The following is a 12,462-nucleotide window of genomic DNA, read 5'->3' as shown; positions in this document are numbered from 1 at the left end:
TTAGCCAGCTGTGTGCTCGGGGGGGGGGGGGGGGGGCGCGCACGGTTAGCCAGCTGTGTGCTCGGGGGCCGCACGGTTAGCCAGCTGTGTGTTCGGGGGGAGCGCATGGTTAGCCAGCTGTGTGCTCGGGGGGGCGCACGGTTAGCCAGCTGTGTGTTCGGGGGGGCGCACGGTTAGCCAGCTGTGTGTTCGGGGGAGCCGCACGGTAAGCCAGCTGTCTGTTCGGGGGCCGCACGGTTAGCCAGCTGTGTGCTGGGGGTGGGGGTGGCGCACGGTTAGCCAGCTGTGTGTTTCGGAGGCCGCACGGCTAGCCAGCTGTGGGCTCGGGGGGGGCGCACGGTTAGCCAGCTGTGTGCTCGGGGCGGGGGGGCGCACGGTTAGCCAGCTGTGTGTTGGGGGGCCGCACGGTTAGCCAGCTGTGTGTTGGGGGGGCGCACGGTTAGCCAGCTGTGTGTTGGGGGGGCGCACGGTTAGCCAGCTGTGTGTTCGGGGGGCCGCACGGTTAGCCAGCGCGCGTGTGCCAAGCAGATGGGGGCTCGGGAACGCGCCGTGCGCTGAGCAGAGAGTCTCCGCTGGAAAAAAAAAAAAACATCATCTCATTTCTTTTAAAATATCATCTTTCCTTCGTTTGCTGGGCCTTCCAGTAAAACGGGGAAAGTATCGCCGGGATGATGCCGGAGACTCCGCCCCCTCGCTGGCCGTCGTCGTGCCCGCGGTCCGAGGAAAGTTCATTTAACGAAGCTCGGTGGGCCTTACTTTCGTCGAGGAAGCAAAGTCGTCGGGGAAAGCACAAAGCTGCGTAATACGCTTTACATAACTTGTTTTCTCCCTCCACCTCCCCCCCCCCTTTTTCGCTGCCTTTCAGTCCGCGGGACCATAAAGTCGCAAAAAAATCCTATTAACGGCCCTCTTTCCGCGAAACGCGCATTGGGTTCGATTAGCACCGTTCGGAAAACCATACGCAAAGGGCCAAGGCAGCGGGGGAAGAATAAAAAAGATTTGCAGCCGTGTCATATCCCGTGGAGATCCGTCCAACCCCACGGCCCAGGCACAAAAACAGCTAGGCCATGTCCGAGTTTGCGAGAGCAACAGGTTCGTAACAAAACTGCAACCATGGCAACGTTTTTAAGGACTGGATCTGCGGGTGGCCTACAACAGACTTCGTCAATGAGCGTTTTCCAGCTCGTCGCCAGAAAATCTCGAAAGAGATTTAATGCACGTGCCATCTGGATAGACCTTAAAACGCGGAGGAAAATAAAACCATGAACCATGACTTCTGTTTTTTGGAAGGACGGGTCAAAGGGAGAAGGGAAACACACAGGAAACCCAGAAAAAGCCATGTCGATAATTCAGGAAGCGGGGGGGTGAAGGTGGGTTGAGAGGTGAAAATGGCGCGCGAGCCAAAGCAGGATTAGCGCCTGACAAAGCTGGGAACGTCTACTTAGCCAAAAACGTGCGGACACTATGAATGGGGCAGCTCTCTTCAGCACGTGGTGGTTTAAGGAGCTTTCTAGAACGGCAACCAGACCGTGCCAGTCACTAGCCTCCTTTTGGCTTCCCTAACATGCCTCTGTACAGGCAACATTACATTACAGAGTAGGGAGAAAAAGATACTGCCAATTTTATAAACGGCTAATCGAATCACAGGACCTCCTTACGCAACCACGGTGACAAATGTCACCTAGTAACTGGATGAGTTACCATGGCAAAAAAACTTTACAAATATGAGCAAACTCTTTGAGGTTGCAACCATAGATTCATCTGCAGGATTTGCTTTTTGTAAAAAATTTCCACAAGGACTTTTAAACTAGGCTAGAGGCTCTACCTCAATCCAATTAGAGAGCAGATGCTTTTAGTTTCAAAATCTGTCTTGTTCTTTAGATTTTATTTACTTTGTGTTTTTAGACATGCTAAGAGACAAAACAAAGACAGACTGTATGGACATGTACCAGGCCTTCACTTGGCCAAACGGCCCAGGGGAAACCAGCAGAAGCGGAGGGCCTGGTGAGGGTGACTCATGGGAAGGCCGCTTCAGCACAGTGCCCTCGACTGCAGGGCTAAGGAGTCTGAGCGACTGTGCTAATAAAGAAGCTGGGCGACACCCTCACCCAACCGAGACCACCAGTACACAGCAGACACACCAAGCTACCACCTAGCATCAGTGAGAGATCAGCACTAATGCTCTCCTGTGGTACTGTATGAGCAGTGAGCACTACGCTCTCCTGTGGTACTGAACAGTGAGCACTACGCTCTCATGTGGTACTGTATGAGCAGTGAGCACTACGCTCTCCTGTGGTACTGTATGAAAAGTGAGCACTACGCTCTCCTGTGGTACTGTATGAGCAGTAAGTACTACGCTCTCATGTGCTACCGTACGAACAGTGAGCACTACACTCTCCTGTGGTACTGTATGAAAAGTGAGCACTACGCTCTCCTGTGGTACTGTATGAGCAGTGAGCAGTATGCTCATCTGTGGTACTGTGAACAGTGGGCTCTAGCAAATGCATAGGAAGTCCATGATGTCTATGTGATCCTTCAAAAATAACCCCTCTCTCCCCCCCTCCCCCCAGCCCCCTCCCCCAGGGCTGCGGCTGCAGTCCATGCTGTTCCCCCATAACGGAACTGGCGCTGTAGCAGCCCTGCTCCGCCTGCTCTGTAAGAGGATCCCGCTCGATTTCAAGGAGATGGAGAGATAGTGACACCGAGCAATAGGGAGGGAGGGAAGAACGCAAGAAAGGAGAGAAAGTCAGACAATGACTTTATGAACTCTGTGTAATTACATTGGCCAAGCTGCATCGGCTCGTCCTGATATTTATTAAGCACCACTGTGATGACCTGAGAGAGAAAGAAAGAGACAGAGAGAAAGAGAGAGAGAGAGAGGAAGTTCACAAGGGCACATCTGGTCTGCTCATCTGCCCTTCATCCAGAGGTCAGGCTTAACAGAAACACGAGGCTTCCTGCATCAGATCAGAGTGTTTTCTCCCCACCAGGCTAGGCCAAAGGCAAACTCATACCCAAACACTATTAACCATTACACACATTCATACCCAACACTATTAACCATTACACACATTCATACCCAACACTATTCAACATTACACACACTCAAACCCAACACTATTCAACATTACACACACTCAAACCCTACACTATTCAACTTTACACACACTCATACCCAAACACTATTCAACATTACACACACTCATACCCAAACATTATTCAACACTACACAGGACCGCACCTGAGTCAGGAGCCCCAATTTCCTCACACCCCCACCCCACACACGCGAGCGCTCGCGGCCCTGTTCCCCCTTCCCTCAGCTCCCACACTGCGGTCATCAGGAAGGGAAACAGGAAGTGCTTGTACCGCTCAGCGCTCGAGGACAGGAAGCGGGAGCCTCCCGATTGCTTCCTCAGTGAAGTCAGCGTGTGCAGGAGGGCGGGGCCTGCCCCCCACGCACAGCAGCTCAGCCTCACATCCCTCACTGCGTAAGCAAAACCACACCACTCTCGCTACCAAGTTAGTCTGCATCAAACAGAGGAAAAACTTCCCTTCAATTGGCTCGTTAATAGAGAGGTCTCAGATTGGTTAAGCAACAAAGTAGGGGACTGCTCTGGTAGGCTAAGCCACAGGGCTTAGCTTCACTGTGCAATTTTAAATTGGTTTCTACGTGAAACCGAGAGCAAAGTTATTAAACAAATGACAAATAACAACCACACGTCGATTTCTCACTCACTCGTTGCAGAAATGCTCTGCCAGGTTATTAGAACCCAGTGTCTTTACAAATAAGTGTGTCCAAATGGAGATCACATTGAGCTGCTAATCTGTAGAAACATGTGGTTTAGGGTTGAAATGAAATCCTACAGGACCATAGATCTCCAGGTTGGGTGGTTATTCTCCATGTTAGGTGGTTACTCTCCATGTACTAGGCTGTACTCACGGTGTAGGCTCAGGGAGATGTTGATGGTCCTCTCCTCGGTGAAGCCCTTCAGGTTGGGGATCTTGGCGCATTTGAGCTGGGTGCTGGTGGCCAGGTCCCCCATGTGGAGCCAGCAGACCGTCTCCTGGGCGTACAGGAAGTCCATGGCGGTGGTCTGCTTGGTGCTGGTGGACAGCAGGCTGTGGACCGCCGCCCCACTCAGGGAGGTGGCCTGGATGTTCTGAGAGTTAGCAATGAGCAGCACCGGCGGCCGATCCACCGGGTCTGAGCCACGATGACAAACAGAACCAGAACCAGAACCAGAACCAAGAATGGAAGAGAGAGAGAGAGATTAGCTAGCTTTTTTTACAAATATGAACGTGACAAACATGGTTTGCTGCTGCAGGAATGTTTGGCCTATTCAGCAAGCTCTTCGAAACAGGTCCCTCTGAACACGCCCTTGTCTTTACACACTGCGGCATTCTCTGAGACTTAGTGAGCCATACAGGCCACAGGAGTGTGTGTTTCTCTCAGGGTGTGTTTGCCGTGCCTTTGCACGCACGTTTCTTGTCGTGTCTTCTGCGTGCACGTATGCAGGTGTGTATGTGTGTGTGTGAGTAGGTGTGTGTATGTGTGTGTGTGTGCGCGTGGTTCTGACCATTCTTGGCCTTGCAGGATCGGTTGTCGGGTTGGGGCAGGTAGCCCTCCACACAGCTGCAGCTGAACCCCCCCTCGGTGTTGGTGCAGGTTTGGCTGCAGGTCCCATACAGGGTGCACTCATTAAAATCTGAAACACACATGCCCCCCCGTCACCACTGGGATACACACACGCCCCCTATAACATTCAGGATACACACACACACACACACACACACACACACACACACACACACACACACACACACACACACACACACACACACACCTGTAACCTTCAGAATACACACACACCCCTATAACCCTCAGGATACACACACACCTGTAACCATCAGAATACACACACACCCCTATAACCCTCATGGTACACACACACGCACACACACACACCTGTAACCATCAGAATACACACACACCCCTATAACCCTCAGGATACACACACACACACACACACACACCTGTAACCCTCAGGATATACACACACACACACCTGTAACCATCAGGATATACATGCACACCCCTGTAACCCTCAGAATACAAACATACCTGTAACCCTCAGGATACACACACACATACACACAGAAAACAAGCCCCTCCCCTCACACAGCAGGCTCACCTTTGCAGGTCTTGCCATCCTGGCTGATCTCAAAGGCACTCCTGCAGTAGCACATGGGTCCTGTGGGTGTGACTGAACAGTTATACTGGCAGCCCAAGTGCGTGCAGTTGGAGGCAAACTCTGCAGGGAGAGAGAGAGAGAGAGAGAAAGAGAACAGAGGACAGAAATAAATGGGGAGAGAAAGCGAGAGAAAGAGACCCACATCAGAGTGGCAGACAATGGTGGAAAGTTATTTCAGTGTGTGCTGCGCAGTGCTGCAGGGTTGCAGTGTGAGCTGCGCAGTGCTGCAGGGTCGCAGTGTGAGCTGCGCAGTGCTGTGCACCGTCAAACAAGCCAATGCTAACCAACAAAGGAGCCAAGGCTAACCGGCAACTGAGCCAATGCTAACCGCCAAACAAGCCCAGGCTAACTGACAACTGAGCCAATGTTAACCACCAAAACAAGCTCAGGCTAACCAGCAACCGAGCCAATGACAACAGTCAAACAAGCCAAGGCTAATTGCCAACTGAGCCAAAGCTAACCGCCAAACAAGCCAATGCTAACCGCCAAACAAGCCAAGGCTAACCGGCAACTGAGCCAATGCTAACCACCAACCGAGCAAAGGCTAACCGGCAACTGAGCCAATGCTAATCCCAGAAGGACATCCAAAGAACTGCAGACATCTCTAGCCACAGCTATAGTCAGTGTTCATGACGCCACAAAAAGAAAGAGACTGGGCAAAAATGTCATTCGTGGGAGAATAACAAAGTGGAAGCCCCTGCTAACCAAGAGAAACATAACTGCTCATCTCACATTTGCAAAAAAAGCACCTGGATGATCCCCAGGTCTTGTGGGATAATGTTCTATGGACAGATGAGTCAAAAGTGGAACTGGGCGACTAGTCATTATTGAAGGGACCATGAATTCAGCTCTGTACCAGAAAATTCTCAAGGAGAATGTCCAGTCATCTTTCCATGAGCTGAAGCGTAATTAGGTTATGCAGCAAGACAATGATCAAAAACACAAAAGCAAGTCCAAATCTGAATGCCTAAAAAAAAACTAAATTAGTTTTTAAGTGGCCAATTTAAAGTCCAGACTTGAACCCAATAGAGATGCTGTGGCAGGACCTGAAACGAGCAGTTCATACTCAAAAACCTACCAATTAATCTGTTTTAAATTCCGAATCTGAATTAAAGCAGTTCTTCAAAGAAGAGTGGGATAAAATTCCTCCACAGCGATGTGAAAAACTGATATAAAATTACAGGAAGTTTGGTTGCAGTTATTAGTGCATAAGGTAGTGCAACCACTTTTTAAGTTCACTTCTTCATTACTTTTTCAAATGGGTGATAAATATCTATTTCATTAAATAAAAGAAATAATGATTTTAAAATGTGTTTTGTGTTTACTCAGGGTCCCTTTGTCTAATATTATATTTTGTTCAAATATCTGAAACTGTTCAGTGTAGCAAATATGCAATAACAGAGAAAATCAGGAAGGGGGCAAATACTTTTTCATGTCACTGTATGTCAATAAAAGTGGTATAATTACAGTGGACATTCAGCCACAGACATTCTATGTGCTTAACAGACACGACAAAAAAGCTGATCGTTCTAAAGAAAGCAATCAGCAGTGGACAGCCATTAATGAGCTGGGCTCACAGCCAGGAAGCTGCGGGTTCGATTCCCAAATGGAGAATTCCACTTGTAACCTCAAGCAAAGATGCTTAGAGCCTGAATCTTCTCAGAAAACAGCCGGCAGCGCAAAGGTGAAATTGCCTAACGGCGAAAACAGAGTGAGTCACCATGGACGGGGAAGGCTGCCAAGCACATCAATAAAACCCGCTGTGCCTCAGAGACAGTGACCTCCAAGGCATGCCATAAGCACGGCAACACTTAAGACAAACATCCTCATCTCCCAGCACAGTTTACAAACAGCCTTGAGCACCCCAGGGCCCGGCGCCATATTTTATATAATTGATAGGGGGAGAGAAACAGGTGGCACCACAACAGAGGACATTACATACCGCAATCTGGTCTGTTTTTGTTTGTTGGTGTTCAGGGGAGTCTGACTGCATCACAGAAGAGAATTAAGCCAAGCAGGGGGGCAAACTGAGTTCATCGTAGACTGAAGCCACAGCCTGCTATGACATAGCAGCTGACTACCTGCACCATGTGACGTAGCGGTTAAAAGCGTGCTCCGTCTACACAGTAGCCAACGGCCAGCATCCTCTAACATAGCAGCTAACAGCCTGTGCCTTCTAATGTAGCAGCTAACGGGCTGCACCTTTCAATTTAGCAGCTAACGGCCTGTGCCTTGTCATGGAGCAGCTAACGGGCTGCACCTTCTAATGTAGCAGCTAACGGGCTGCACCTTCTAATGTAGCAGCTAACGGGCTGCACCTTCTAATGTAGCAGCTAACGGGCTGCACCTTCTAATGTAGCAGCTAACAACCTGTGCCTTGTCATGGAGCAGCTAACGGGCTGTGTTTTCAAACGTAGCAGCTAATGGGAAGCGCTGTCGAACTTGCCGTTAATGGCCTGCGCCTAGTAACATAGTGGCTAATGAGCTGCAGTATGCAGAATTGCAGGCGGCACTACAGTAAAGTTTTACGAAGCTTTCTCTCTCCCCGAACACTCGTGCAGGAGCAGAAATCAGAACCCACACTCTGGACTCAATCCAAGTCCAAGCCCAAGAGGGGTAAAACTGAAAGGGCTCTGGAGCTCATAAAATATTTAAATATCAATATCTACCTGCCAGATCTGCTTGCGCGAGGTGAGTTAGTGAAAATGTAACATATTTTTGTTTGAGCTGAAGAAGGGTGGGCAAGAACAGTCCAGATTACGATTGTTTCTCTTTAAGAGAAACAATGTAATCTGTCTGCCAGCCAGTGGTAGTGGTAACCAAGGCAACCGAGCAGAAGGGCCAAGTCCAAACACCCTACCTTCCCCTCTTGGGACTGATGCCGAGCACCGTCACCTTGTGCTAGGACGGGTACCTTTCTCCCCCACGCCGGAAGCTCGCACAGCTCTCCCATTCCAGAACCCAAACACAAGCGCAGAAGCATCTGCAATCCCAAACCCCCAGAATGCCTGTCTGTCTGTCTGTCTGTCCGTCTGTCTGTCTGTCAGGTGCAGACAGGCTTTAATGGAGTCATGCTACATTGCGTCATATTTTCAAAGCAAATAATTTAGTAAAACTATAAGAGGAAAAACACAGGAACACCGAAGGTGACACACAAGCGATTTGGTGCAGCTCCAAGCTCCTCCCTCAGGCACACCTATCTCCCACGGAAACAGCACCATCATTGATCCCTGCCCCTGTGTTCCCATGCAGCCCAGACAAGTGAAATTAGTCAAACTGGCTAACAGCCAGTAAGAGAAAGTTAAAGTGAAGGTAAAACATGAAATTCATTTAATATGGATGCTGCTTTTTAAAAACCTCAGGTTCTCTTGGCTCAGTGGGGGGTGGGGGGGGGGGGGGGGTCTGCAGTCTCAAAACAGTTCTTTCTATGGGTAGGGACTGCAGTTAAACCTGGACAAACACATCCACCTGCAGAACAGTGCATTAACAGGAAACACAGCCCAAATAATGCAGCACCATGAGACACAAAACACACACACACGCACACACACACACATACACACGCACGCACACACACAGACGTACACGCACACACACGCACACACAAGCATACTCACACACGCATACTCACGCACGCACCCACACGTACACACACACACACATATTTAAGGTGTAATACACAGACTCCCTGAGATAAATATTTCTCCCCAAACGGTGTCAGAGTACAACACTTTTATTTTAATTATTTACCTATGACTCAGCATCATTATCGCTGCCTGATAAGACATTTTTCAGAGCCAGGCAGAGCTCCTGAGCGACTGTGTTCATTGGGTTTGTGTTTCCGGGGAGTGCTTCAAGTCTCGTATGCAGCTTTCTGCCACTTCATGTTGAACATGAAACAGTTACTGCGTTCGGCAGTAAAACAGTCTGCTGTGAGTGTGTGTGTATGTGTGAGTGTGTGAGTGCGTGTGTGTCAAGTCAAGACCAAGATCAAGGAGGGTTGAGACAATTAAAGATCGTCCTTGACCTTGGATCTGAGACTATTATTACTGAGATTATTATTATTATTATTATTATTATTATTATTATAAGATGGAGGCCAGAGCAATTTGGTTCTAACTGGAGACCTTAACCATAACACTGAGTTGGTCAAAGGATAATATATATATAATATAAAGGAATATACAGTTAAAGGAGCTGGGCCACCAACCGTATTTAATGTACAGTAATGTGAAAGAGAAAGTACTCCCCCTTTTAATTCTTGTCCTCACCAAGCTCAAAAAATAGATACATTTAACTTCATGTGACAAATAACATTATTTATTCAAACAAAATAAAGTGAATGGCTGGTGCACACACATTCAGCCAATCAGCACTTGCTTTTCTCACAGGCACTTTGTTATTCAGTTTACTGATGTAGTGTAGCCTAAGCTACAGGCTACATAAAGTTACTGTCCTAATATCAATGTTAGCTAGGGAGACTAAACTAGTTAAGAGCAAGGCATACATGTAAATATAGTTGTTATACGGTCTTGATTGCAAATAATGTGAGTCTGCAATTTTCATCATTCGATTCCAAGACCAAGAAGTCCCAAGTGAGACAGAGACAGAGGCCGAGACCATCGAAAGTGATCTTGAGATCGAATGTGGTCTCAAGTTCCACAAGCCTTGCCCGTGTGCGTGTGTGCGAGTGCGTACTTGTGAACAAGTACTTGCATTTGCGTGTCTATCAACTATCAACTATCAATGTGTAAATGCATTTGTGTGCATGTGTGAGAGATGGGCTCCCTTCGTGTGTGTGTGTGTGTGTGTGTGTGTGCGTGCATGTTCATGTGTGTGTATGACAAGGAAGTTCCAGAGAAGTTTTGTGGTTCAGCAGCATTGGAACGCCTCTCCTTATCAATACTTTAGCCACATACAGGTTTAAGCAAACAAAGGAGCTTTCCAAGGTAAACAGAACACTGATTAACCACAATCTCACAAAGTCCCCTTTACCGGTAATTACGAAGTCAGCAGGTCATCATCAATCTTCACCTCTTATATTCCGCACACCTGCCTTCACGCCTAACATATAGCACACCTGTCCTTCACCTCTGATGTTCCGCACACCTGTCCTTCACCTCTGATGTTCCACACACCTGTCCTTCACCTCTTATATTCCAAACACCTGTCCTTCACCTCTAACGTTCCGCACACCTGTCCTTCACCTCTAACGTTCCGCACACCTGCCTTCACGTCTAACATACTGCACACCTGTCCTTCACCTCTGATGTTCCGCACACCTGTCCTTCACCTCTTATATTCCAGACACCTGTCCTTCATGTCTAACGTTCCGCACACCTGTCCTTCACCTCTAACGTTCTGCACACCTCTCCTTTAACTCGAACATTCTGCACACCCTGGGCTTGGCTCTACAGGTAACATCAGTCCTGTACCAGCTTGACTGATCTTAATGCTTCAGACTGAATTCAGTCGTAAAGACTCTAGTGCTCACCACTCTGACATCATCACTCCTCTTATTGGCCCTTATCTGCTTTAATATTCAGCGTATCTGATACGATGGTGTTTTCTGCTGTGAATACAAAACCACACAGCGTAGCCCTGCTCTGTAGTCCATCCTGGACAAGTCCATCGGCTAAGAGCTCTGCTGATGATTGAGCATTCTAGGCAAATTTAAAATGACCCTCACCTGGGTAACTGTGGAATGATTGCAAATTACTGGGGGGGGGGGGGGGGGGGAGTCACTCGGTGCAATGCGATAGGAGGGTGGGGGGGGGCACTCTTTGTCAGTGAAAATTGGGGCGGCGCCACTGTCACTACTTCATGAGGAGGCATTTTCTTTAACGAAGGCTGATTCATACGTTAATGGCACTGATATGACTTTTATTACAGGACTCTTCACGGGAGAACTGTTTGGTGCTAATGGAGCAAAGCTAATTAAAACAGCTGACTGATGGGACAGCCTGTGGGACAGAGATCACAGCTTTATGGAGGAGAACAGGCAGGAGGCAGCATCTTGAATCAGGCAGCACATTAACGAAGATAATATGGGTAATCTGGAAGGAAGGAAATTGGCCCCGAGGCACTATCACTGTGGTTGGGCCTTGCCTCTATCTGTACTGCTGAGTGTGTGCTCTATCCGCACACATCACAGAGGGTGGGCACTGCCTTGGTCTGTGACATCACAGAGGGTGGGCACTGCCCTGGTCTGTGACATCACAGAGGGTGAGCAATGCCTTGGTCTGTGACATCACAGAGGGTGAGAACTGCCTTGGTCTGTGACATCACAGAGGGTGAGCATTGCCTTGGTCTGTGACATCACAGAGGGTGAGCACTGCCTTGGTCTGTCACATCACAGAGGGTGAGCACTGCCTTGGTCTGTGACATCACAGAGGGTGGGCACTGCCCTGGTCTGTGACATCACAGAGGGTGAGCAATGCCTTGGTCTGTGACATCACAGAGGGTGAGAACTGCCTTAGTCTGTGACATCACAGAGGGTGAGCATTGCCTTGGTCTGTGACATCACAGAGGGTGAGCACTGCCTTGGTCTGTCACATCACAGAGGGTGAGCACTGCCTTGGTCTGTGACATCACAGAGGGTGAGAACTGCCATTGTCAGTGACATAACAGATGGTGAGAACTGCCCATCTGTGAGCATTTCCAGTGTGAGCACCACCTCTGCCATCACCAGAAAAGCCCAACTGCCTGTGCTAGGGCCGTCACCAGACAGTGTAACATCTGACGGGTCGTAAAACAAGAGGCAGAACACAACATCCCGGCTCAGAACATACACGTGCGCACACGCACACACACACACAATCTGTGCTACTACAGTAATTTGAGGTGACCAAGGGGACAAAAACATGTTCTTATCTTCCACGGCACACAATCCAAGACCCAACCCTGCCCCTCACGCACTCATGTTTACTCAAAGGGTGTGTCCTGACACTCCAATGAGAAGCTCTCAGCCAGGCCAGCGCCCACAGAAAGGCCCAAGAGACTGGATCTCTCACAAGCTTTCAGGCATCAGCTGAGAGCTGCCTATGAGGAGCCCCTTTCATGGAGTCCCTTTCCACTCTACAGACTAAAAACGCACCAGGCAGGAAATGAGAGCCCCAGGGCTGACATCAGCACATGACTGAGATGACATTAAGCGTGTGTTATGGAGTGACAGCAGGGACAGGGCATGCAGGAAGCTGGCAGCGCACTT

General features: G+C 49.0%; 1 protein-coding gene across 4 annotated transcripts in view; it reads right to left on the bottom strand.

Moving 5' to 3' along the window:
* Nucleotides 1–12,462, bottom strand: part of LOC118207712 (low-density lipoprotein receptor-related protein 1-like) — a 141,962-nt gene that overhangs the window by 91,338 nt on the left and 38,162 nt on the right. For all 4 annotated transcript variants that reach the window (XM_035381580.1, XM_035381577.1, XM_035381578.1 and 1 more), the window contains 3 exons: nt 5,193–5,312; nt 4,578–4,706; nt 3,941–4,204 (listed from right to left, as the gene is read on the bottom strand). In XM_035381580.1, coding sequence (XP_035237471.1) covers nt 3,941–4,204; nt 4,578–4,706; nt 5,193–5,312 — 513 coding nt within the window. The remainder of the gene's footprint in view (nt 1–3,940; nt 4,205–4,577; nt 4,707–5,192; nt 5,313–12,462) is intronic.

Source organism: Anguilla anguilla, chromosome 11 (genome assembly GCF_013347855.1).
Source record: "Anguilla anguilla isolate fAngAng1 chromosome 11, fAngAng1.pri, whole genome shotgun sequence".
Taxonomy (NCBI): domain Eukaryota; kingdom Metazoa; phylum Chordata; class Actinopteri; order Anguilliformes; family Anguillidae; genus Anguilla; species Anguilla anguilla.
Note: the sequence above shows the minus strand (reverse complement) of the source record. Positions and strands in the feature narration are given on the sequence as shown.